We start from the raw sequence: 27,995 nt of genomic DNA on the forward strand, positions 1-27,995 counted from the left end.
CCCTGAAGCTCCTCCTACCCTGCCTATCTTCTTTTCCACCTATCCACTCCACCCTCCTCCCTGATCTACCACCTTCATCCCCTCCCCCACTCACCTATTGTACTCTATGCTACTTTCTCCCCACCTCCACCCTCCTCCAGCTTATCTCTCCACGCTTCAGGCTCTCTGCCTTTATTCCTGATGAAGGGCTTTTGCCCGAAACATCGATTTTAATGCTCCTCGGATGCTGCCCGAACTGCTGTGCTCTTCCAGCACCACTAATCCAAAATCTGGTTTCCAGCATCTGCAGTCATTGTTTTTACCTTGATGGTCATATTTGTTAATACCAATGTAGTCAGTAGTTGAACTGATCCAACAAATGGTGAACATAATATCCCATTTACTGACGAGACAGTTTTGAAATTCAGGCTGGCATCATCCAACTAAAATCTTTGACATCCTAGAAGTGAGCTCACTGGGAACAAGATAATAAAAACCGAAAGAACTGTGGATGCTGTACATCCGAAACGTAAACAGAAGTTGCTGGAAAAGCTCTGCAGGTTTGGCAGCATCTGTGGAGAAAAACTAGAGTTAACTTTTCGGGTCCAGTCCTGAGGGAGGGTCACTGGACCTGAAATATTAACTCTGATTTTTCTTCACAGATGCTGCCAGACCTGGTGAGCTTTTCCAACAACTTCTGTTTTTGTTTGGGAATTAGATTATTTAGTTCTTCACCATCTCTACTGCTGTTTGACACAAATATGTTTTAACTTAACATCCTTGTCACCAAATTTATGTATTGAGAGGAACTTGTAACGAGAGACTGACACCAAGATGACCAGATCACCTATTGAATGATCTCATCATACAAACGTACAAATGAGGAACAGGAGTAGGCCACTCATCCTTCTGAACTTGCTGTGCCATTCGATAACTTCAACTTTATATCCCTTCATTCCTCTGATAATCTTTCATCCAATTGCTAGTGAAGAATCTATCTACAATAGATCAAAAATTCTGCTTTCATTTTCTTTATTAATTCATGGGATGTGGCCATACCTGGTTACGCCCATTATTTGCCCATTCCTAACAGCCCAGAGACCATTTTAGAGTCAACTAAATTGCTATGGCTCTGGGTTCACATGTAGGCTAGACCAGATATGTGCAGTAACAAAGGCTCACCCATTGTCTTTGGAATTCCCTTCCTCAAAAGGCACTCAACCCTCTGAGAAGGAAAAAAAAAAGTTTTTCCTCATAATCATGAAGTATGACTCCTAGTTAAGATTATCCCAAAGGAGGAAACATCCTTTCCACATTGTCCTGGTCAAGACTGCATGGATCTTGTATGTTTCAATTAAGTCATCTCTGACTCTTGTAAATGCCAGGGATACATGCCTTACCTGTCTCACCTTTTCTCATAAGGCAATCTGCACTTTCTTGGTATTAGTCCAATAAACCTTCTGTGTACTGCCTCCAACACATTACCATCATTCTATAAGTATGGTGACCAATACGGTACACAGTACTCTAGATGCAGTCTCATCAATGCCTTCTGTAACTGAAGCATATCTTTCATGCTCTTGTTGTGGTTCTGTTCGCCGAGCTGGAGATTTTTGTTGCAAACGTTTCGTCCCCTGTCTAGGTGACATCCTCAGTGCTTGGGAGCCTCCTGTGAAATACTGACTGTGGGGTATTGAAGCCTCCTGTGAAGCGCTTCTGTGGGGTTTCCTCCGGCATTTATAGTTGCCTGTCCCTGCCGCTTCCGGTTGTCAGTTTCAGCTGTCCGCTGTGGTGGCCGGTATATTGGGTCCAGGTCGATGTGTTTGTTGATGGAGTTTGTCAAAGGACTAGCCACACTACCATACATCAGGAGCATTTCAGAACTGACTGCCAGACTACTGCGACCACTAGGACTTATAACAGCACACAAACCAACAGCCACGCTCAGACAACAACTCACACACGCAGACGACAAGCAACATGAATTTGACTGGGACAACACTACCATTATAGGGCAAGCCAAACAAAACAGCCAGGGAATTCCAAGAAGCATGGCACTCATCCACAAACTCCATCAACAAACACATCGACCTGGACCCAATATACCGGTCACCACAGCGGACAGCTGAAACTGACAACCGGAAGCGACAGGGACAGGCCACTATAAATGCTGGAGGAAACCCCACAGAAGTGCTTCACAGGAGGCTCCCAAGCACTGAGGATGTCACCTAGACAGGGGACGAAACGTTTGCAACAAAAATTTCCAGCTCGGCAAACAGAACCACAACAACGAGAACCCGAGCTACAAATCTTCACCCAAACTTTCATTCTCTTGCTTTCAATCTCACTTGCAATAAACCATAACATTGTGTTGGCTTTCCTGATAACTTGCTGTACCTGCAGACTAACCATCTGCAATTCATATACTAGAAGACCCAGATGTCTTTGCATCTCAGAGTTCTGCAGTCTCTTGACATTTAGATAATTAACGTTTTTTAAAATACTTCCTGCTAAATTGGACAATTCCACACTTTGCCACATAATGTTCCATTTGCCAGTTATTTCCCACCCACTACTTAAATTTTCTATATAGGGTCCTTTTGTCCTCTTGCAACTCACTTCCTACCTACCTTTGTGACATCAGCAATTTAGCTACTGTATTTTTGGTCTTTTCATCCCAATCATTTGTATGAATTGTAGTTTTGAAGCCCAAACACCAACTCTTGTGGTAAACCATTCATGACATTGTTCTAGCCTGAAAAAGACCCTTTTTTCCCCACCTTCTGATTCCTGTTAACCAAGTAATCTTCTATCTGTGCCAATATGTTACCCGTGAACCATAAACTTTTACTTTCCACCATCGCCATTGATGCAAACCGTATGAAATTCCTTCTGGAAATTAAGTACAATACATCCACTGGTTCCCCTTTATCCACAGCATAAGTTAGAACATAGAACATTATAGTGCAGTAGACGCCCTTCGGCCCTCCATGTTGCCAACCTGTGTAATCAATCTGAAGTCCATCTGCTAGCCATCACCATCCGAGGAAAACGCTCTCACTGCCCACCCTATCTAACTCTCTGATTATCTTGTATGTCTCAATTAAGCGAACCTTTTTCTCTCCAGCAAAAACAGCCTTGATTTCCTCAGCATTTCCTCGTAAGACCTTCTCTCCATACCGGGCAACATCCTAGTAAATCTCCTCTGAACCCTTTCCAAAGCTTCCACATCCTTCCTATAATGTAGTGACCAGAACTGTATGCAATACTCCACGTATGGCCGCACCAGAGCTTTGTACAACTGCAACATGATCTCATGGTTCCTCTACTAATAAAAGCTAACACAATGTATACCTTCTTAACAACCTTATCAACCTGGGTGGCAACTCTCAGGGATCCATGTACATTGACCCAGAGTTCTCACTGCTCATCAACACTATCAAGAATCTTACCGTTAGCCCAGTACTCTGCATTCCTCTTACTCCTTCCAAAGTGAATCAGTTCACACTTTTCTTATTAAACTCCATTTTTCACCTCTCAGCCCAGCTCTACAGCTTATCTATGTCCCTCTAACCTACAACATCCTTCTGCACTATCCACAACTCCACTGACCTTAGTGTCATCCGCAAATTTACTAACCTTCCTTCTATGCCCTCATTCAGGTCATTTATAAAAATAATCTTTGCAATACACAATACACAAATACCAAGACAGATCTTTGCAGTACACCACTAATAACTGAACTCCAGAATGAACAATTCCCATCAACCACCATCCTCTGTCTTTCAGCTAGCCAATTTCTGATTCAACCCGCTAAATCACCCTCAATCCCAAACCTCTATATTTTGTGCAATAGCCTACCATGGGAACATTATCAAATGCCTTACTGAAATCCATATACACCACATCAACCATCTTTCCCTCATCCACCTGTTTGGTCACCTTCTCAAAGAACTCAATAAGCTTTGTGAGACACGACCTACCCTTCACAAAATCATGTTGACTAGTCAACTTATTCCTTTCTAGATGATTATAAATCCTATCTCTTTATAACCCTTTCCATCACTTTAGTTACAACCAAAGTAAGGTTCACTGGTCTATAATACCAAGGTTGTCTATTTTCCTTCTTAAACAAGGGAACAACATTTTCTATCCTCCAGTCTTCTGGCACTATTCCTGTAGACAATGACGACATAAAGATCAAAGCCAAAGGCTCAGAAATCTCCGCACTGGCTTCCCAGACAATCCTAGGATAAATCCCATCCGGTCCAGGGATTTATCTAATATTTTCCAGAACTGCTAACACCTCCTCCTTGCGAACCTCAATCCTAGCCAGTCTACTAGCCTGTATCTCGGTATTCTCCTTGACAACATTGTCTTTTTCTAGATATTCATTTAGCACTTCCCCTATCTCCTCTGACTCCAAGCACAACTCCCTACCACTATTTTAGATTGACCCTAATCTTACTCTAGTCAGTATTTTATTCCTGATATAGAAAACCTTAAGGTTTTCCTTGATCCTATCTGCCAACAACTTCTCATGTCCCCTCCTTATTCTTCTTAACTTTTTGTTTTCTTTAGCTCTTTCCTGGCTGACTTGTAACTCTCAAGCGCCCTAACTAAGCCTCCACATCTCATCCTAACATAAGCTGCCGCCTTCCTCTTGACAAGAGATTCAACTTCCTTAGTAAGCCATAGCTCCTGCTCTTAACAACTTGCTCCCTGCCTGACAGGTACATACTTATCAAGGGCACACAGTAGCTGTTCCTTGAATAAGTTCCGCATTTCAATTGTGCCCATCCCCTGTGGTTTCCTTCCCCATCCTATGCATCCTAAATCTTGCCTAATCACATCATAATTGCCTTTCCCCCCAGCTATAACTCTTGCCCTGCGGTATATACCTATCCCTTTGCATCACTAAAGTAAACATAACCAAATTATAGTCACTATCACCAAAGAGCTGACCTATCTCCAAATCTAACACCTGTCTGGGGTCATTCCCCAGTACCAAATCCAATGTGGCCTCTCCCCTTGTTAGCCTATCCACATACTGTGTCAGGAAACCCTCCTGCACACATTGGACAAAAACTGACCCATCTAAAGTCCTCGAACTATAGTATTTCCAATCAATATTTGGAAAGTTAAAGACCCCATAACAACTACCCTGTTACTCTCGCTCCTATCCAGAATCATCTTTGCAATCCTTTCCTCTACATCTCTGGAACAATTCGGAGGCCTATAGAAAACTCCCAACAGAGTGGCCACTCCTTTCCTGTTTCTAACCTCAGCCCATACTACCTCAGTAGATGAATCTTCAAACATCCTTTCTGCCGTCACTCTTTACTAATAATGCCACACCCCCACCCCACCCCATATTCTCTGTTCTTAATGAAACATGTAAATCCCTGAACCTAAAACAACCATTCCTGTCCCTGGTCTATCCATGTCTCCGAAATGACCACAACATCGAAATCCTAGGTACCAACCCTTGCTGTAAGTTCACCCACCTTATTCTAGATGCTCCTGGCATAGAAGTAGGTATACGTCAAACCAACATCTTGCTTGCAGGTGCCCGCTTAAGACCTTGAAACCTTATTTCTTCAAAGTGCTCCAAGAAATTAGTTTACCATGATTTTCCTTTGACAAAACCATGTTGACTTTGCCTGATTAACTTAACTTATCAAATTGTTCTGTCATAATGTGTTTTAATAATAGCTTCTGACATTTTCCCTAATTTCTGTCATGCACTGGGTGTGCTCATCAAATGAAGTCACAAAAGAACTTGAAAGGGGTAGCAGTGTGTCTGTGTTGGTAGGTTATGTTTATAGGTTCATAAAACACATAGCTTCAAAAACAAAAATAAAGGTTCAACAAAACTGGTTTGCGGAAGCAGCTCACCACCACTTTTTCAAAGGCAAATAGGGATGGACAATAAATGCTCCCAGGAGAAAGTGAGTTCTGCAGATGCTGGAGATCAGAGTAGAGCGTGTGTTGCTGGAAAAGCACAGCAGGTCAGGCAGCATCCGAAGAGCAGGAGAATCGGCGTTTTGGGCCTGAGCCCGGTAGCCGGACCGGAGTTCCTGATGAAGGGATCCGGCCCGAAACGTTAATTCTCCTGCTTCTCAGATGCTGCCTGACCTTCTGTGCTTTTCCAGCAATACTCTCTTGACAATAAATGCTCCCATCCAGCAAAGCCCACACCTAGTGAATGAATTGAAATAACTATTTGGGCGATGCTGAACAGCCAGGAGTATTCATCAAATGAAATGAATTCGACAATATGTTCTGAGGAAGGGTCACGGGACCCAAAACGTTAACTGTGTTTTCTCTTCACAGATGCTGCCAGACCTGCCGAACTTTTCCAACAACTTCTGTTTTTGTTTCAGATTTGCAGCATCCACACTTATTTCAGTTTTTATCCACAATGTCAATGTTTGGCACTGTAAGATCATTAGAATTAGAATCCCTACATTATGGAAACAGGCCCTTTGGCCTAACAAGTCCACACCGACCCTCTGAAGAGTATTCCACTCAGATCCATTCCCCCACCCTATTACTCTACATTTCTCCTAACTAATGCACCTAACCTAGACATCCCTGAACACTATGGGCAATAAAGCTTGGCCAATCCACCTGACCTGTACAGGTTTGGAGCGCCCAAGGAAACCCACACAGACACTGGGAGAATGTGCAAACTCCACACAGACAGTCGCCCGAAGCAGGAATCAAACCTGCGTCCCTGGTGCTGTGAAGCAGCAGTGCTCACCACTGAGGCACCATGCTTTGCAAGACATCCAAGAAGCTGTCATGATGTTTTAATTCTACACTGGTTAAGTCTTGCACAGATCTTCACATCTCCAAGCAGAAACAAGGGCCATGCTTGGTAATGATGTAGAAGCTGACATTTGTGAATAGCCCTTCAATTGATGCTCAGGAACGTCAACAATGAAAGCTTATGACAGAGAGTGTTCATTGATTAAATGATCAAGAGGCTGAAGGTGTGATTCATGTGGCTGAATCTTGGGATATTTCATGATGAACTGGAAAGGATATCTTGAATGATGGTTGTGCACAACATTGTGCATCAGAACAGACTGGAGCTTCAAGACGATAAACATAATGAGCACTCCATGCCTTTCGTGGGCAAAGATGAGCAGTAGCCTGATGTGGCAGAGGTTCACTTAGCTTCCATGATTCTCAGAGCATTGTCATTCAGGAACACAAGCCAGTCTGAGGGAGTACAACCATCTCGTATATCAATCTTGAATCCAGTGTGCCAGTCATCCTCCAGAACTCTGCACAATGCAGTGTGGTGTTTTCCGCAGTCACAGTCCCCTCCTCTCATCGACACTTATTGTTTATCTTCTACTCTAGTCAAATAATTTTCATGAAGGCTAAAGGTCACTTGACAAGTGGCAGGAAACAATGGAGAGCACAGGATTATAGGACTTTGAAATAAATCTTACCATTCATGGACATTGAGCACAAATTGACTATTTATCACAGTGTTTAAATACCCAACTGACTGCCAATTCTTTCTGTTTATTTTGTTATATATTTATAAGGAGGAGGTGTCAGTTAACTCAGGTGGCAGGATGATTGGTTTGTGACAGCAACAGCATAGATTCATCTTCCCACACCCACTTCGGGCACAATGAAGAATTCTCCTTCTCAACCTCACTCCTAGCCTGCGGCATGGTGACCTTTGGGTTAAACCACCACCAGTTGTGTCTTTCCAATGAGAGAGTAGCTCGATAGTTTGCTAGGAAAATTACATGTGAATTCAACAGAGCTCGAGTCAAGTTGCTCATTTCCTTCATTTGACTGCTCGGATGATCGTGGCTGATATCCTGTCGGAAATTTCCAGGTCCTTTGACGTGGACCAGGAGGCAGGAAAATGGAAGGAATTGGAGGAACCAACCATCAAGGGACTGCTAAATATCTTCCTGTCATAAGGTCTTTTGCCAGGGTGGGCAGGATGCTAGTTGGCCTCCTGTGTGAGGCCCAAGTGAACCATTTAGCTGACCAATTTGAGAGATTTTCCTAGTTCTGTTGTTAGCTGCCTGCTTTTAAGAGTCTGGAGTTACATGGGGAGGATATCCAGTAAATGTTGGTGGCCTCCAATATGCTCTGGAAAAGCCCTCCTTCGTAAGCCCAAGGAGGGTATCTTCTGTCCATAGTGGCTGCCTCTGCAGCAATAATTTTGCTTGTGCCTCCATTCCCCAATAGAACTTTGGGCCCCAATCCCATCTCCTTTTCTTTGGGAACATGTTAGTCTTTGAGATGCATTCTCCTTGTAACTCATCCTCAGCAATGACCTTTGCTAGCAGCAGTGCTGCTGAAGTTGATGAGCCTCTGGTTCTCTGATTGGCCAACAGGCCTTGGAGATGAGTGTCCATCTCAGCAAGGGCTGTGATTCCCCTCTCGCCCTCCTTAATTGATAGCCACTGGCAAATGCAATTCTGGGACCCACTGCTGAGTAAAATGGGGAGTGCTTTGAGCAGAGTGAGCACTGCCAAACTGTCTTTTCTCCAGCTTCCATCTCATGGCCCACTTGCCGAAGAGCCACATATTTTGCTGTATTTCTGTGAGGTACTATTTGATCAAGGCTTTCCTCTGTTTTACTAAAGCTAGCAGGCAGAAGGTGTAAGCCATTGATGAGGGCCAGCATGCATTCATTTCTGATGCCTCATTAAGTGGTCGCTCTTGGAGGTGGACATCAGCAGAAAGGCCAGGGACAACATAATATGCCTGGTAGTTTAGACCTGTCCAATCTCTCTCCAGTTGTATAGTGTATCTGGTAACACTGACAGAATCTTGCACATCTTTTGTTGCTGGTCAGAAATAACCTGTTTCATGGTGATGTCCAAGGCTCTGCAAATGAGTCATTGAGTCATAGAATCATTAGAGTTATAAAGATGCACAGCACACAGAAACAACCTTTTTGGTCCAACATTTCCATGCCAACCAGATATCCTAAATTAATCTAGTCCCATTTGCCAGCATTTGGACCATGTCCCTTTAAATCTTTTTCCTATACCCATCCAGATGCCTTTTAAATGTTGTAACTGTACCAGCCTCCACACCTGCTGAAGCTGGTCCAATAGGAGTCCAGTGGTCCAACTGGAGGAAGAATGCTTCATTTTCAACTTTTGGCCCTTTGAACCACACAGCATCAACATCAGCTTCACAAGTTTGCAAATCTCCCCCTCCCCCCACCTCATCCCAGATCCAACCCTCTAACTTGGCACTGCACTCTTCACCTGTATTCCAAATCTAACCTCACTTATATTTACTCCCATCTTCCTGCCGGTATTACTGCCTCCTTTGCTCAGTCCACCACCCCCCCCCCCCCCCCCCAATTTATCTCTCAGCACTGTTCCCCCTCCAAATTCCTGAGGAAGGCTTCTGTCCAAATCATCGACTCTCCTGCTGCTCGGATGCTGCCTGACCTGCTGTATTTTTCCAGCGCCGCACTTTTCGACTCCAACTCTCCAGCATCTGCAGTTCTCAGTTTCTCCCAATGGGAGTTTCCCTTGCTGCTACCTCCAAGACCTGCACATGCTGTTCAGCTGTGATCTGAAGCTTGTTGTTCGATAATTTTAACTACTAGTGAGGGAGTTGGGGCTGCTGGGGTTGGGGTCGGGGTGAGTGGTGTGTATGCTTCGGAGTTGCATCCATGATATTTTCAGATTGATCATCAAGCTGCAATATAGCCATGGCAGGTAGGAAGAGTGGAATACTCTCCTGGTCAGTCTGAACTGTGTGGTCAGTAGATCACCAGTTCCCCACTTTAAAAGAACCATATACTGGTTCTTGCTGCAGACTACACTCCTTGGCAAGCATCTTCCTTACTTTTGAGAGACTTCCAAAAGGTGAAAGTCAAAGATGATCTGTCAAATTGAGTGGATTCTCAGTGATTACTGTGCAGATCATCATATTTCATTGTCTGCTGCCATCAAGTCTCAAGTGAGTGTTATGCACCATTTGGCTGTGTAATATCCAGTTCTGTCACCAGATACCTCTAAAGTCTCCATCCTCCATAATTATTGGGCATGTCTGTTGATACTCTGCTTATTACAGTGTGTATCTATCTATAGTGTTCAATTTAACAATGACTGGATGGCCAGCCTGCTTCTCTGTTTCTACATTGTATTCCTTGCTATTTTTTTTATTGCAAGGACAGAAAGAAGAGACTGAGAAATAAAATGTGTTGAGTGGATGAAAGAACAATATTTGTGAAGAACACTGGGATGCAAGAGATGCGTGTGTCATGGCAGTCAGAGGAAGATGGTAGGCTGATCAGCTGGGATGTGAATAGGTACCTCCAGTGTGAAGAAGTGTCATATCCCTCCTCAAATGAACAGGAGAATGTAAGTTGGAGAAAGCCAGGCAAGCTAGAAGGGATTTGTACTTAGTCGTGATAGATCATTCACTTATCTCTGCCCTGATGTGGTTACTGAACTTCGTATAGCATTGTATCCAGAAATGAAGAACCATACACTTGCTGCTTACCTCTGCCATTTTCAGCCATTCCAATACAAGATCGTTCCTCCTCTTGCACTGATAAGACACTTTCACCTTGTAAGCATCATGTCCAGAGACTCCGAGATGGATCTTTGGGACAGCCAGTCTTCATTGAATCTCCATTGCTTGAGTATAATATTTTGAGTCCCTCTTGGAATCCTTTTTAAGTAGTCATTATACAGGGCTGCATTGTGGTTCGGGCAATAACATGAGATGATAATGCTGTGGATAAACCTAAAAAACTGGAACTCTGTATTCAAGGTTCTTAACTTACATTCTGCTTGTCCTACTGCAAGTGGCTTGAAGCATTAAAATTGAGCTCTTGTGTCAGAACATCTTCTGTCTGAATTCAAGCAAGGTTCACTTAGCCTTCTAAAGAGGGTGATAACATCATGGCATAATGTGTGGGGAAGCAACTACAGAAAACAGATTAAATAGTCCTTTCCACATTTCTATATATTATTGCAACTTATAAAACTTAGGTATAAGGCATACAAAAAATGTTTCCATATCTAATGAAACCAATTCATTAGATATTTTCCTGTCTCCTTTCAGGATTTTGTAATCATCTCTCTGCATGCCTTTGGGAAAAATAATTATTTGGCATGCTGGGCTTTTAAAAGCAATGTGTGTTCTCAAGGGTACTCAGACAAGAGATGATTAATAGACAAAATGGCAGTTGCTTTATCAACTAACTAACTAAAGAATACACATTAGAATGTCTAGGTAATTTGAAAAACCTATCTCAGCCAGTTGGATTTCTTCTTATCTGTGGGTGGGTCATAAAGACACAGGCATACTGAGACACCAAAAAAAAGTAGTCTGGAAATAGGACCTCACAAGCAAGCAGAAAGCAAAAGACAGTGAAAGCTGAGAAGTAAGTAGGTTCCATCCTGGACAGTCTGAAAGAATTGAAAGGCATTATTTTATTCAAGGGTGATTACCCACCTCTGTCAGTTAGCTTTGTTCATGTTAAATTTATGTTATTGCATGAATGAAGATGCATTATGATGGATTAAATCCAACAAAGTCTTATCATGGTCATTCTGTTGCTCCAGCAATCAACATACTTGCTTAACTGCAGAGTAAACTTGTGCAGTAATTTGTATCAGTAATTTGACCCAGTAATTCATTCCATACACCTTCAGAAAGGAAAGAAATGCACGTGACCAAACTGGAGCTCCGGTTTAAATCACAAGCGGGTTTTATTGTTATATTATCCACCTACAATTTACATAATGCATTATAAGTCAACATCTAAATTCATAACATATGGTACTAAGTATATGGGATACGTGGGTGCCGGTGAGGAGTCAGAAATGTAACTGTCAGCAGAACAGAAACCGTAATGTCACCAGGTCAGAGTCAGAAATGGGTGGAAATAGACTCTGCTATGCATCATATGGAACTGTGGCTGGTGTAAGGTGGTTCTAGGAACAAAATACAAGAATGGGATACTCAGGCTGCTTTCTATGCAGTGCATGGGTATCTAATGGATTGGATTGGTAGGTGGCAGAAGTGGAAATGACAGAAATGATATTTCACCTAACATTGTGTGAATGGACATCTAGAATAAACTATACTGCAAACAATGCACTAATTAAGCTAGATTTTCTCTGACAATTATTCAGCTGGCTTTGTTGATTAAATTGGGTTAAGTTGTGAAGAGGACAAAAGTGGTTAAAAGTTGAATGGGCTAAAACATAACAAATGGACTATAATGTGAGAAAATGAGAAATTGTCTATTTTGCAGGAAGAATAAAAAGAAGCATGTTATCGAAATGGTAAAAGAATGCAGAACTCTGAGATGCAGGAGGATCTTCCTCGTCTTGTGCATGAATTTGAAATGATTAGTATGTAGTTACAGCAAGTATTTAGGAAAGCTAACAGAATGTTACAACTTATCAAGGGGAGAATTGAATACAAAAGCCAGGAGGTTATATTTCAGTTAAACAGGGCACTGGTGAGACTGCATCTGTTCACTGTATTGGTCACCTTAATTAAAGAAGGATGATTTTTGAGGCAATTCAGAAGAAGCTTACCAGACTAATACCTTGAACAGGTGGCTTGACTTATGAGGAAAGGAACAGAAACTAGGCTAGGCTTATATTCACTACTTTAGAAAAGTAAGAGGTGACTTGATTGAAATAAGGGAGATCCTGGGGGCTTTTGGCAGGGCAGATGTGGAGAGAGTGTTTCCTCTTGTGCAAGAATCCAGATTTTACTATTTTATGATTGGGGTTTTCCACTTAATACAGAGATTAGTTGAAATCATTTCTCAGATGTTTGTGAAAGGGTGGTGGATGAAGAATCCTTGAATATTGCGAAGGCAGCGGTAGATACATTCTTGTTAAATAAGAGGTTGAAAGGTTAACTGGAGGAGGCAGATTGTTGAGGTTTTTAGTCAAATCGCCATTATCCTATTGAATGGCAGACCATACTCAATGGCATACTCCTGTTCCTGATTGGTCTGTTTATATCTATGTATATTCATATGATTACCATGTTGCATTGTTTGGACTAGTTAAACATTCAGTCTGAGAGCTATCAATTTCTTTCAACTATTTAGTGGATTCAACTTCATTTGTAAAAATGTCTCACTTTTTTTTCTTTTTATTGTGCACTATGTTTCACTAGTTCAAAATTCAATATACGTTTAGCTGTAAACAGTCTTACAACCTTTTAAATTCAATTACAATAGATTCAGCAAGCTTTAAAATTGAATGTGTAACCTAATCAAAAATAGGTAAGAGTTTGAGCAGAATTTGATAAGAGTTTCAAGGAAACCTGATGTCTGCTATAAAGCTGGTGGCAATCTTGTTGACCCAATCTCTGAAAGCCCAAGGGTATTCTGCCTCTAGATGTCAATGGAATCTTTTTGCCATCAGAGTTCCCAACCCAACAGAGGACGTTTAATTGCTGTAGCTTCCTAAGAGCTGCTGGACAGAGGCCAGGAATTCTCGATCACCACTGGAACAAACAGCAATGATTGCTGCTGCTGCTAATAATTCACTCAGGCCTTTACCAGGATGGGGTCCTTGGAGCGAGGCTACTGACAACATCATGGGGATTGTGGTTGCTCTCAGCAAGTACTCTCCTTCCCACTGCAGAGCCCCTCAGTGCCTTGAATTTGGGTTAAATACTAAAAACAAATTAATACACAGACCTGCTGGGTTTTCCTGTTGGTCGCCCCACGTGGCATATTCCCCACCTTGCCACTTCCACTGATGAGTGAATGAGGTTCTTAGGGCTTTAATTGATGTCCTACCAAAGACTCAATCATATGGAGATGGGTGTTGTATAAAAGTTAGTAGCTGACAAGATTAACTGAAATCAAGGGATAGACTCTACCCATCAGGATTTAAACAACTGTTCCTCGGAAGAGTGAGCTAGTGTTTTTCAAGGTATGTAAGGTTCTTGTGCTTTGTCTTTGTAGCTAGCTGTCATGTGCACTTATGTATGAAGTTGAGCCTGATGTCTCAAACGTAATGTAACCAGCTATGCATAAGTACTATTTTACTATCTTAATACCATATAGGTACTATGTAATAAACCTTTACTTGTTTGTTAAGACCAAGCCTATCTTATGCCAAAGATGCCACTTTCTTTTTCTTATTAATTCATGAGATGTGGACATCCTTGGCTAGGCCAGCATTTATTGTCCATCCTAATTGCCCAATGGACAGTTAAAGGTCAACCACATTGCTGTCAGTCTGGAGCCAGATGTAGGCTAGACTAGGTAAGGACAGCAGATTTCCTTCCCTAAAGGCATTAAGTGAATCAGATGGGTTTTTCCAACAATTGACATTGGTTTCATGGTCATCATTAGAAATTCAGTTCCAGATTTCTTCTCCAAATTCCATTATGTGCCTTGCCTGACTGTGAATCCACGTCCCCAGAATATTGCTTTGGTCATTGGTTGATGGTTATTAATAGATTCACAACAATAATATCACTTGGCCATCACCTCCCTTATGCTTGGTATCAGCGACTTAGACTAATACCAATAGAAGGCTTGGTGGCAGTGATTCTACCTAGGGAATCTTGAATGATCATGTAGGATATAACCACAAAATTACATTATCAGAAAAATGGATTTAGCCATATACACCAGCAAAATATCCCCACCTTGCACCCTCCTGCTCAATAACATAGCCCTAACTCCTACCTCCAGATATATCTGCTGAGGTGGTAGCACTCACCTTTGCCATTTGTGTCAAGCCAAGCTACAGGTTTTAACAGCAAGCTAATGAAATTGTTTTTCAGGATCTGAGGTTAATTATTTTTGCGGCTATGATAGTAGTCCAAGAAATAATTTGTCTACTTGCTCTGCAAGCAAGAAAATAATCTATATAATTGAAGATTAAGCATTTTCTTTTTACTTTAGTCTTCTATCTTGCTCAGATTTCTGCTGAGGGTCAGAACTATGCATTTGTTGCAAAACAGATGTCTATTTTACAGGCCATGCACTACAACATTAAAACTTTTAGGAGGAACTAACCTTCCTTGTGACTTAATTATTCTATAAATGTGCTTCATGAGGAACAATGTAAATAATGATCAGTATGACCAATTTATCATTTAAAAATAGATTCTATTTAGTATTGTAATTTTCTAACTGGATGTTTTTTCTTTGCTTTTAAGACATGGTTTTGGGTCACTGGGCCTCTCTGTCTTTATTGTGCAGAAAGGCTGTATAGATATATTCGGAGCAACAAACCAGTCACCATTGTGTCTGTGAATTCTCATCCCTGTGATGTAATAGAATTACGAATGGTGAAAGAAAACTTCAGAGCAAGACCTGGTCAGGTAGGTTGAAATAAGAAGTTACCTTTCATTGTTATATACTTCTTGTTAGATTGTCAAGGTAAAAGCAATAAGTTTGCTCTTGTATGCTTACTGAAATAGTAATCATGATTCGGAGATGCCGGTGTTGGACTGGGGTGTACAAAGTTAAAAATCACACAACACCAGGTTATAGTCCAACAGGTTTAATTGGAAGCACACTAGCTTTCGGAGCGACGCTCCTTCATCAGGTGATTGTGGAGGGCTCGATCTTAACAGAATTTATAGCAAAAATTTGCAGTGTGATGTAACTGAAATTATACATTGAAGAATTGATTGTCTGTTAAGCCTTTCATCTGTTAGAATACAGTGATAGTTTCACTTCTTTCATGTGTAAATCACAAAACCCTTTTTTTTTAAAGTTGCTTTCTTGGGTTAGCTGTTAACAATGGTGATAGCTAGACAATATGTTGAAGGTGTTAGCCCCCTGTGTTCTCTGTCTATGACCTGATGTTTAGATTGATTCTAATTTAAAAAGTGAGATAACAGAGTTTTACATAAATTCATGCAGTTTTTGAGCTCAGAGTTCTACATGAATGTATGTGGTTTTTGAGCAAAGTGCAATGTAACTCTGAAAGTGTGTTTCCAATAGCAGTCAATCTGTCTTAAAAGAATATGTCAAATTGCAGAGGTATGAGAGTGTAAGCTCCTTTTGCTGCTTGATTCTCTTTTCTTTATGTCTAATCAGTTTATCATGTTATATTTTTAATAAAAGATATCTGATTTTGTCAGGAACACTAAGTAATATAATGCTAAGAAAGATTTGAGCTTCTCCATATCCCCAAAACATTCACGGCACAGCTCTTCCTGTGGATTGAATTAAAGTTGCTTGGAAAAGCATGGTTTACTATGGCATTGGTACTGGTAAACTAAAGATCATAACTGATGGATCAAACTTGATATTTTGGGGGAGATCCAAGATGGTGGTGACCCAAGAGGTCTCAGTCTGTAGAGCTCTGCCCAAGTCTGGCAAAGTGGGGTACTCACCGTCACCTGCTAAATTACTTAAAATAGTTTTTGCCCAGCATCCTTGACCATTCTGCATCAAACTTCAACTGTATGATGCTTTTTAAAATGACCAAGGGCAAAGGCTTTTGCAGTTGGCAGCAGACAGAGATCCCTCCCCTGCAGCAACAGAGATGTCCGCGGTCACCCTGGGAGACTTACCTGCAGAGGCGAGCCTGATCTCGAAGTTTATTAAACTCCAAGAGAAGATTGATGCGTCCATCAAAGAGACGTGGTCCAGGTGGGAGTCTATCTCTGTCATGCCGCAGAAGCATGACCGAGCGATCGAGAAACTCTGGCAGCGTTTCGGAAAGGCGGAGCAACAGGCCACAGACTCTGAGACTGCTGCTGAGTCATTTATGGGTCACGTCCGGGCTCTGGAGCGTCGAGTCTGGACCCTGGAGGAACCTATCGACGACCTCGAAAATCAAGGTCATCGGAAAAATATTCCGTAGCTGGGCCTTCCTGAATTGGAGGAGGAAGGCCAGCTTGTTGATTTCCTGGAGCAATGGCTCCCACAGCTGATGAAATTGGAGTCGAAGCTGGGTCGAGTGCGGCTTGAGTGGGCTCACCAGGTTGCTGTGAACAGGCCCGGTCCCAGTTCGACTTCAACACTATAGGGAAAAACAAATGTTACTAGAGGCCTCCAGAGTCTTGGGAAAGGATCCCCATGCCATTATGTACAAGGGCTCCAAGATAATGTTGTTTCAGGACTTTTCTCTGGTTGTTGTCTGCAAGAGGAAGGCATTTGATGAGGCAAAGAAGCGTCTGAGGGACTTAAATATTCAGTATTCCATGCGATATCCGGCAACGCTGTGCTTCAGTCATGGAGGATCTGTATATAACTTTGGGTCACCGGAAAATGTAAAATAATTCCTGGATGCTCTCAAATAGACTGCAGAACTTGAACTGTATGGATAATGACTTTATTTTGCCCCCCTTTTGTCTTTCCCTCCTCCTTTCTCCCTCTTTCTCTTCACTGTCTCTCCTTGGGGGGTGGGGGGGCGGGTAGAGCGGGGAGCTGATTCCTTATTCTTTCTTTGGTCTCTTATCTGTAGCTCACGCGGTTTATTTGATTATTGGGGGATGTTTGAGTTTTTTTTCTTATTTGGTTGCTTAATACTTGCTGGGATTGTAATTTTGTAATCTTATATGTTTTTATCTTGTGTTGTTTTGCTAAGGTTGTGTGTGTGTGTGTGTGTGTGTGTGTGTGGTGAGAGAAGGGATGTGAGTGGGTCGCCCACTTTTCAGTCCTGTTTTATAAGATATTGAAATTTATTTACTCTATTTTGTAATGCCTGGGCTGAGGGCATGACTCTAGCTGGGAGATGTTATGGTGGGGTTATTGGAAGGTAGTAGTGCCCCCTGTGAGCAAGGGGGAAGGTCTACTTTTAAACATGCCTTATGTTATTTGTATTTAGGAGTAGTTTTTAGCTGTTTTAAAGAGTGTTTTTATACGTGAATTGTTTTGGTTTCTATTCAATGTCTTTGGGGTGAGATTCTTCCTTCTGTGGGGGTCTCAGGTTTGCTTGGATGATCATGACTAGCCATTCATTTAGCTGGTGCACCTGGACTGGCGAGGGGAGCCACTCACCAATCAAAAGGAAAAAGATATTATCAAGTCTCAAAAAAAGAAAGGGTTGATTTAGATCTTCTACAGGAGACACATCAATTCGAAATTGCAACAGGGTGGGTTTGGCCAGGTGTCCTTTTCACCTTTCAGCTCAAAAAGTTGGGGAGTAGCCATTCTTATTTGGAAGAATCTTCCCTTCCAAATGCTAAGCCAGATAAAAGATGAGTCTGGACGGGATATATTAATTAAAGCCCTAATATATGGAGAGGAATACGGGATTTTGAATCTTCATTGCCCCCCGGCACACCCTTTTAAATTTGCAATAGAAGCATTCTCCAAGTTGATGGCTCTCTGGGTCTGCCATACAATTATAAGGAGAGATTTTAATTGTATCATTGACGCAGAGACGGACAGGATACCTAGGAGCTCTGAGGGCATATCTTTGAGATTTTGGCAGTTGGTAGATCTGAATAAGGAGTTGGCACTGGTAGATGTGTTGAGGTGTCTTCATCCTGAGGGTAGAGACTTTATTTTCTATTCTAATCCACACAAGTGCCATACCAGAATCAATATGTTTTTTGTCCCCCGACCCTTTTAAACTCGATATTGTCTTGTAAAATAGGTAATTAACTATTTCTGACCATGCCGCAGTATATACGGAGGTTAAGACTAGTGATGATGGGTTCGCGACATTGGCATATGGACCCTTTTCTATTGAAGGATAGCAAGTTCATAAAATATTTTTCGCAGGAATTTAAAACCTTCTGAGATATCAACTTGGGCACGGCCAGTAACCCGTCAATGATGTGGGAGACTGCTAAGGCATATGCGCGAGGCCTGGTCATCTCATGTTCTGTGACCCGGAAAAGACAAAAGGGAGAGCGTCTGCTCGAGGCTTGCCTGAAGGCAGCTGAGACAGCATATGGTGATAGGCTCTCTATTACTAAATTACTAAGAGGGAGATATTATTTGCGAAGCAGAGATTATTTGAACACGGTGACCAGCCTGGCAGGTATCTAGCATACCTTGCCAGAAACAAAAGGGCTCCCCAAGCTATTACATCTATTAGAGAGAGTGCTGGTACCCTGACTTGTGATCGTAAAAAGATAAATGCAGCCTTTAGAAAGTTCTATTTCGAATTGTATAAGTCACAGGATTGTGAGGATAGAATGAGCAGCACGGTGGCACAGTGGTTAGCACTGCTGCCTCACAGCGCCTGAGACCTGGGTTCAATTCCCGCCTCAGGCGACTGACTGTGTGGAGTTTGCACGTTCTCCCCGTGTCTGCGTGGGTTTCCTCCAGGTGCTCCGGTTTCCTCCCACAGTCCAAAGATGTGCAGGTCAGGTGAATTGGCCATGCTAACTTGTTGGGCGGAAGGGCCTGTTTCCACACTGTAATGTAATCTAATCTAATGAGGAAGATGGAGTCTTTTTGTAAATATCTGGCCCTCCCGGGCGTAACCTCCGAGCAGGTGTTGTTCTTGAATGCCCCCCTGGCAACCCAGGAAATACAGGAGGCGGTGAGGCAGCTTCAGAGTGGCAAAGCGCCCGGGCCAGACGGATTCTAGGCTGAGTTCTATAAAGAATTTATTGGGGAACTGGCCGGGCCACTTATAAATATGTATAATTGTTCACATAGACAGGGCTGCCTCCTGCCTTCTCTGAGAGAAGCAATATTTCTCTCATTCTCGAGAAGGGAAAGGCCCCAGATGACTGCTCTTCATACAGACCCATATCCTTGTTAAATGTGGATTTTAAAATTCTCTCAAAAATGTTAGCATTAAGACTGGAGAGAGTTTTACCATTCATTAAAAAGGACCAGACGGGGTATATAAAGGATCGCAGATCAACTAATAACATTATGGTACAAGCCTGCCAGCAGGGAGCGATACCAGGATTAGTTGTCTCCCTCGATGCAGAGAAGGTATTCGATCGGGTAGAGTGGCCATATCTCTTCTATACACTGGAACAGTTTGGTGTTGGAGAGGTCTTTACTAAATGGGTTACAGTATTATATAATGATCCTAAAGCAGCGGTGATTACCAAAGGTTTAAGTTCGGATAGCTTTAGCATTGTTAGAGGCTGTCGTCAGGGATGTCCACTCTCACCATTATTATTTACGCTAGTGATTGAGCCACCAGCGGAAACTATACAAACTGACCCTAATATAACGGCTCTGAGGGTTGGATCGGGCAAGCATAAAATTACCCTCTGTGTGGATGATGTCCTCCTTTTCTTAAATGATCCTTTGACATCTGTGCTCTGCTTAATTCAAGTGGCTAACTTATTTGGTATGTTCTCAGGTTACAAAATCAATTTTATGAAAACAAGGCCTCCCAGCAGCAAGGCCTCTGTCAGTATACCCAATTTTCCGGATGGATCCTGTTTCCCCTTTTGGTGGTCACTAGGAAGTTTTCTGTACTTAGGTATTTTTATTACTCCAGCATTTGGTCAGCTATATAAAGCCAATTGTACTCACTTATTAGAGAAAATAAGACAGGACCTTCAACGCTGGGAAGATCTCCCAATATCCTGGCTAGATAGAATAGCTTTCGTTAAGATATATATTCTTCCTCGCCTTTTATACCCTATGAGAATGCTCCCCTTGATGCTGCTGAGACAGGCACTGTGTAAGCTTTATGGTTGGCTCGGTCCCTGGATGCTGCCTGACCTGCTGTGCTGTTCCAGCAATAAAGTCTCAACTTTGATCTCCAGCATCTGCAGACCTCACTTTCTCCTGCTGCTGAGACAGGCACTGTGTAAGCTTTATGGTTGGCTCGGCTCCTTTATTTGGAGTCATAGACAGCCCCTTATTAAATTAGAAAAGCTGCAGCTCCCACAAGTAAGGGGTGGGCTGGACTTTCCAGATTTCTCCTTATTATCTTATGTCGCTGATTGGGTCTCTTGTGACCCACAATCAGTCTGGTTAGATATTGAAGCCTATTTATGGACAAGATGAGAGTTATTACGGATTATTGTAAAAACCCTATTGTATTAAATACAAGCAAAGCCTGGAGGATAATGCGACAGGATGAGGGTAACCTGCAAAAAAAACCTCTCCTTATTCCCCTATAGTGGGAATGTTGGGATTCCAGCCAGGGCTGACTGATGCTTTACTGAAAATCTGGGAGTCCAGAGGTATCTCCTATATGGGAGATCTGTTTGATGGGGAGGTCATGATGTCCTTCGAACAGCTGCGTCAGAAGTTTGTGCTGCCTGGCAAGGACCTTTTTCGGTATTTTCAAATACGAGACTTTATACAAAAGAAGACCACATTGATAATTAGTCCTTATAAATCAGATAGGGAAAGGAGAGTGCTTCAGCCAATGGGTCTGCCCTCGGTAAGTACTCTACCACTTACTATGTAATAAGGTATCAAAGGACATGGGACAGTTACATAAAACCCGGAGTCAAGAATTGGGGATGAAAATCTCCGTTAGAAATGCGGAAGGATGTCTGGGAAGATGCCAGGAAGATCTCTATCTGTAACAAAACTCAGGCTACTCAATTGAAGATACTTCACAGGGCTCACATAGCATCTGAGTGACTCGCAAACTTCAAGGCAGGAGCACCTCCAATGTGTCCTAAATGCAAAATAGAAGTTGGTATTCTCACACATTGTCTGTGGACATGCCAGAAGATCCGCAGGTACTCGAACAGAGTAGCGAATGCCTTGACAAAGATTTTGAGTACGGAGATTGGGTTGGACCCAGTGTCTTTACTTTTGGGCTCCCCAAATTTCCCCTCTTTGGATGTATACGGGAGGAAATTATTCACTACTCCTTCCTTTTGCGCGAGGAAAAATATTTTAGTGAATTGGGTATCTGAAAGTCCCCCAGGACTTTCAAATTGGCATAGGATAGTCATGGAATATATCCCCCTTGACTTCCTTACGAATATGGTGCACCAAAAAAACGGAATTAGCTTATAGAATATGGCAGCCCTTTTTGAACTACATTGACACAGATATTTAGACCATATTGTCCAGGGCCTTTGCTTAGCCGTGGTAATGGTTCTGGCTGGTTTGGGGGGGCTCTGGGAGGAGGAATCCCGTATAAATCCGGGTTTTGTTATGATTTGATATAAATCTATTTTGAATGTAGTTATTTATTTACTTATTTGTTTCTTTCCTAACAATAAACAAAAGGAGAAATGTATGATATTCTACTTTGTGTTTTGGTTGTTTGTAGAATAGATTAGTTACTTTTTTAAAAAATATATATTGATGTTGTTATTATATTGTAAAATGGAATACACTAGTTTGTACTTTTTTTTGTAATTTAGTAAAAAATCTCAAAAATCTTCTTTTTTCAATAAAAATATCTGTTTAAAAAAAAGCATGATATATTGAAGTTTGCTATAAAGACAGATGGAAAAAGTATGCTATGCTATAGACCAAATGTAGGAGAAATTTGCTAATATTGTTCTACTTCTAGTGGCATTATGCAGACATGTTAAAGTCCTGGGTGCAGGCAAAAACAGCAAGCCTCTACCTGCACAGTTTTGCTCAATCTTATGACGCTGCTTGACATGTTGAATTGAATTGAATTAAGTCGAAAAGGTGCACCTGGAAGACATGCCATGTGAAAAAAAGACATGCCTCTTCCAAGGGCCAGCAAACATAAAATTATAACCCCATTAAGTCTGTGGACAAATCATGGCAGATGGGTCTAATGTAGAGAAATATGATGTTACTCGCTAACTTTGGAAGGATATGAAAACAGAATGCACTTTAAGTGGTGAGAAACGACTAAATGTTGGTACTCAGGAAGATTTGGGGGCCCATGTATGAGAATCACTGAAGTTTCACACACAGGTTCAGAAAGCAATTAGAAAGGTAAATGACATTGTGCCAAAAACAATGTACCTTCTAGTGATAGTTGGATGTGTAAGAAGAGCTTTAAAAATATGAACTAGTAATTCACCAATAACTGTTTCAAAACAAAAGCTCCTTTCTGTCACAAGACAATTGAAGTATCAATCATCTCAACCTTCAAAGTTTCAGCAGCTGAAATTGCAAGTACTTGATATTTATCTATATGAAGTTAATTGAATGGTTAATGAAACAGCAGTTCACATGTTTCAACAGACTGACAGATATTTGGACTCTTAGCCAAGGATCGATAAGGAGGCAGGTGGAAGCTCATGTCCTAACTAGCCCATATCCTTGAAAGTCACTCCCAAAATCAGAAAGCCCAGAATTAGAGTTTGCAATCCAAGAATCCAGGACCCCCTACAATGTGTACAAGGCTCCTAAGTCATCCTGATGCTGTGTGAAAATCTAAGTCGTACAGACTACAAATGCATGAACATCATAAAAGAGAGAAATATGGAGTTTGGAAGCTAAAGACCAAAATGGAGAAAAACAATGAAAGTAATGGAGTGAAGTAATGTTTGGACGAAACTGGGAGATCTGTGCTGTACTATTGTATGTTGTGTGTGTACACGCAGAGAAAAAAGTTACAAGACAAAAGAAACATCTTGAATGTCACAGAAGGTCATTTAGCTAAGATTAGGATTGAAGTAATTTGACTCTTTGATGCTTGATTTAATAATAAAAAAATGATTTTTACTGCATTGCAAAAATAAAAGTATTACAACTTTGGTTTCCAAATCTAGAACTATCAATGCAAAAAGGGATAGAAGTGTACAGCAATGGTGGCAAATATAACGTAACATGAATTGATTGAGTTAGCTGCAAAGTATTCCATGAAAACTTATGTTGAGCTTAAAATGTTTAAACACAATGCTTGATTTTTGTTTGGTAAGATGACCAAAGGTTATGGGATTTAGATGGAAGGATGGATCATGTTTCATATCAGCAATGATTTTTGTGAAGAGCTTTGAGGGACTGAATGGCCTAATCCTGTCCTTTACATTCCTATTAAATTTTGAATAATAATCTTTAGATTCACTAACTGTTTTTCCTCTCCCCTCTTCCCCTCCACGTTTCCTTTAGTACATTGTTCTGCACTGTCCAAGTGTATCAACATTTGAGAGTCATCCCTTTACCCTCACAACAGTAAGTACAATTATTTATGTTGTTTTTAAAAGTATGTAATCAAAGAATATTTATATATTTAAACAGTTAAAGTTTCAAATCACTGACAGGCTCTTAAAATCTTGTTTTTTAGAAATTAGGAACTAGAATATCTTAGATACGAATGTATGTTTGTGGTCAAAACGTGGCAGCAGTATTGAGTGTTCCGAATCAGATCAGTGTATGTCTCTATCAATTGACTTTAGTTCACAGAGTGCTGTGTGACTCTGCTAAAGTTATACTAGAAAATTGCTGATTTGAAATATGTTTGGAGCTTGTAACCTGAAAGCTTTCTAGCAACTGGGTTAAATAGTGCCGAGAACCATCCAGCTCAATTTCAAATTGTTCATTTTCATTTCCTAAATTTAAAGTACTGGTGGTTAGGCAGGTTTATAAATATTATATTATCTAAAAGGCCTTTGCCATCTACAAAATGTCCACTGAAGAACTCCTGTTGTAACTTTGGTAGAAACCTTGGAAAAAAGGTATGAATGGGAATTTCTGGAACGTTGGCAGTGTTTCTAGTGCAGCAAATGATTGGGAGAACCCCCTTGGAAATCTTATCTTGTGTTCCTTAATATCAAGATCTGCACTGGAATATGTAAAAGTATGTTTATATGTTACTGAAGTGCAGTGTCATTAACGTGCCTGATGCTGAATTGATCTTTTTTTTAAGAAACACGTTTGCCAGTCACAGAATACATGGGGTTAAAGTTGACTGCTGCCTATTGCCACAAACTGGATTTTAAAAAACAAATGAGCTGAGGTCCAGAAGTAAAATATTGTAGATAGTTGAAATCAGAAATAGAACACCATATTAAAATACAGAGCAGGTCAGGCAGCATCTCTAGAGAGAATTTAACATTTTGGATTTCTGCCTTTTTCCAGTGCTGATGAAAGGACACAGACTGGAAACGTTAATGCTGGTGGCTGATGTATGGATTTGCTCACAACCTTTTGTTTTAAGAAAGGTGTGGTTTGAGAATGTTATGCTATCAAAGGGTTAATACTGCCATCATTCCAGGATGATTGATTACACAGATATTTTAAAGTGTTTTGAACTCCTCAGTAGGTCAAACCATTTTATTCAATTGCAGACAACTTGAGGCTGATAAGTGGCAACTGTATTTACCTAGTTGCTTTGAAAACTCTGAATGCCTGCCAAGTTAAATGTAATAGAAAGTATAACTTTCATATTCTTTTGTCTTGGGATATCTTCAAATGTATTTGAAGAAGCGTCCTTGGGCAACAATTCAAGAAGTAGCAATCATTCTGAAATCAGTAAGTCAAGAGTTTATTTTCTTGTAGATAAGCTAATAATAAGGATTTGGTCATTCATCTGGGTCAATATTATTGGGAGGGGTTTTATTTAAGGTGCATCTTAGTTTGAATTTTGAGGAGGATAATGCAGTTTGTTTCCAGTGTTAACATTCTGCAGTTCATCAATCTATTTTAATGAGTAACGATTTTGTCTGTTCATTTTTAACCTGGATTTGCAAGTGCTTAATTTTATTCAGCTGAATATAAACACATCATATCCAAATAGGTGTCAAGTTTTAGCACCCTGGCATGAGGATTTTTTTTGTTCCATTCTTAGATCTTGCATTTACTTTGATGTTGACAAGGCCTTAAGTGTGTCTAACTCCAATGTTGTAATAACCCTTACCACTAAATGGTCACTTTTGAATAGATGTTCTTTTATTATGATTTTCTGTACATTAAATTCCTGAATACCAGCTCAAAATGAGCATTGCTTCTCATGACTTCTTTGAAATACTGGTTCAACAACTACAGCTTGTATTGATATAGAACCTATAACATAGCAAAATATGTGACATTATAAAATAAGACTTAAGTCAGTTGACCAAAGGCTTGGTCAGAGGTAAGTTTTTAAGAAGCACCCTAACAGGAATATACTGCCTCTGGATTTTCGTTATCTCATTTCTGAAGGCTTCCCATTTTCCAGCCATCCCTTTATCTGCCAACATCTACCACCAATTAGCTTTTGAAAGTTGTTGCCTATAGCTGTCAAAATCGGCTGTCCTCCAGTTTAGATCTGGTCTATCCCTTTCCGTCACTATTTTAAATCTAATAGAATTATGGTCACTGTCCCAAAGTGCTCCCCTACTGACACACCTGTCACCTGCTCTTATTTCCAAAGAGTTTTGCACCTTCTCTAGTAGTTACATCCACATACTGACTCAAAGTTTTCTTGTACACTCACCAAATTCCTCTCCATCTAAACCCTTAATACTATGGCAGTCCCAATCTGTTTATAAAGTTAACATTCTCTACCATAACCACCCTTCCAGATCACTGAGCCACCCTTCCAGATCACTGAGATCTCCTTACAAATTTCTTTCTCAACTTCCCGATGACTATTAGGAAGTCTGTAATACAGTCCCAATAAGTTGATCATCCCTTCCTTATTTTTTTAGTTCCACCCAAATAACTTCCCTGGATGTATTTCCAGGAATATCCTCCCTCAGCACAGTTATTACATTATCTTTTAATAAAAACGCCACTTTCCCCTTCTCTGTTGCCTCCCTTTCTGTTCTTCCTGTAGCATTTCTGTCCTGGAATATTAAGCTGTCAGTCCTGTCCATCCCTGAGCCACATTTCTGCAATTGCTATGATATCCCAGTCCCATGTTCCTAACCATGCCCTGAGTTCATCTGCCTTCCCTGTTAGGCCTCTTGCATTGAAATAAATGCAGTTTAATTTATTAGTCCTAACTTGTCCCTGCCTGCTCTGACTGTTTAACTTGCTTCTTTTCTCAACTATACCAATGTCAGATTGACCTCTTTCCTCACTATCTCCCTGGGTCCCACCCCGCTTCCTTACTATTTTAATCCTCCCGAGCAGCTCTAGCAAATCTCCCTGCTAGTATATTAGACCCCTTCCAATTCAGGTGCAATCCTTCCTTCTTATACAGGTCACTTCTACCCCAAAAGAGATTCCAATGATCCAAAAATGCAAATACTTCTCTCAAGTACCAGCTACTCAGCCATGCATTCATCTGGGTAAAAACAATGACTGCAGATGCTGGAAACCAGATTCTGGATCAGTGGTGCTGGAAGAGCACAGCAATTCAGGCAGCATCCGAGGACAGGCAAAATCGACGTTCATCTGCTTTATCCTCCTATTTCTCCTCTCACTAGCTCATAGCACCAGAAGTAATCCAGATATTCCGAACCTAGAGAACATTATTTTTAAGTTCCTGCCTAACTTTCTATATTCTCCCTCCAGATTCTCATCCTTTTCCCTTCCTATGTTGTTGGTTCCAATGTGTACAATGACTTACTGCTGGGCCTTCTCCCCTTTGAGAATATTCTGCACTCTCTCTGAGACTACCTTGATCCTGACACCAGGGAGGCATCACACGATTCTGATTCTTCTCAGCTGGCCCCAAAAACATCTATCTGTGCGCCTGTCTAGGAAGTCCCAGAACACAATTGATTGTTGGAACCTGACGTACCCCTCATTGCATTACAGTCAGTCTCGACCAGAAATTTGGCTGTTCATGCTACGTTCCCCTGGGAGTCCATCATCCCTTACATTTTCTAAAACAGCATACTTGTTTGAAATGGGGATAGCCACAGAAGACTCCTGCACTACCTGCCTACATCTCCTATCTTTCTGACAGTTAACCCATCTACCTGACTGCATCTGCAGCTTTTCTCCCTTCCTATAACTGTCATCCATCACATCCCCTTGCTCTTGTGCATTCCTCAGTGCCTCTAACTGTCATTCCAACCGATGCATTTGATCTGATAGGATTCGCAACCAATGATATTTATTGCAGATATAATCTTCAGTAACTCTTAAGCTCTCTCAAAACTCCCACATCTGACAAGAAGAGCATATCACTCTACTAAAGGCCACTTTGCTCCTTTCAATCTACAGACCCAGAAAATTGCAATGTCTTATTCTTCTACAAAACACTGCTCCAGGCTAACTTAATACTTATGGCTTATATTTTAAAAATTTTAATCAAAAGATAGATCCCAATAAAAACATATAATCA

General features: G+C 41.2%; 1 protein-coding gene across 4 annotated transcripts in view; it reads left to right on the forward strand.

Moving 5' to 3' along the window:
* LOC122550588 (NADPH oxidase 4) overlaps positions 1–27,995 on the forward strand; it is a 173,921-nt gene that overhangs the window by 80,309 nt on the left and 65,617 nt on the right. For all 4 annotated transcript variants that reach the window (XM_043691547.1, XM_043691548.1, XM_043691551.1 and 1 more), the window contains 2 exons: positions 15,151–15,315; positions 23,888–23,950. In XM_043691547.1, coding sequence (XP_043547482.1) covers positions 15,151–15,315; positions 23,888–23,950 — 228 coding nt within the window. The remainder of the gene's footprint in view (positions 1–15,150; positions 15,316–23,887; positions 23,951–27,995) is intronic.

The sequence above is a fragment of the Chiloscyllium plagiosum genome, chromosome 6 (assembly GCF_004010195.1).
Source record: "Chiloscyllium plagiosum isolate BGI_BamShark_2017 chromosome 6, ASM401019v2, whole genome shotgun sequence".
Lineage (NCBI taxonomy): Eukaryota > Metazoa > Chordata > Chondrichthyes > Orectolobiformes > Hemiscylliidae > Chiloscyllium > Chiloscyllium plagiosum.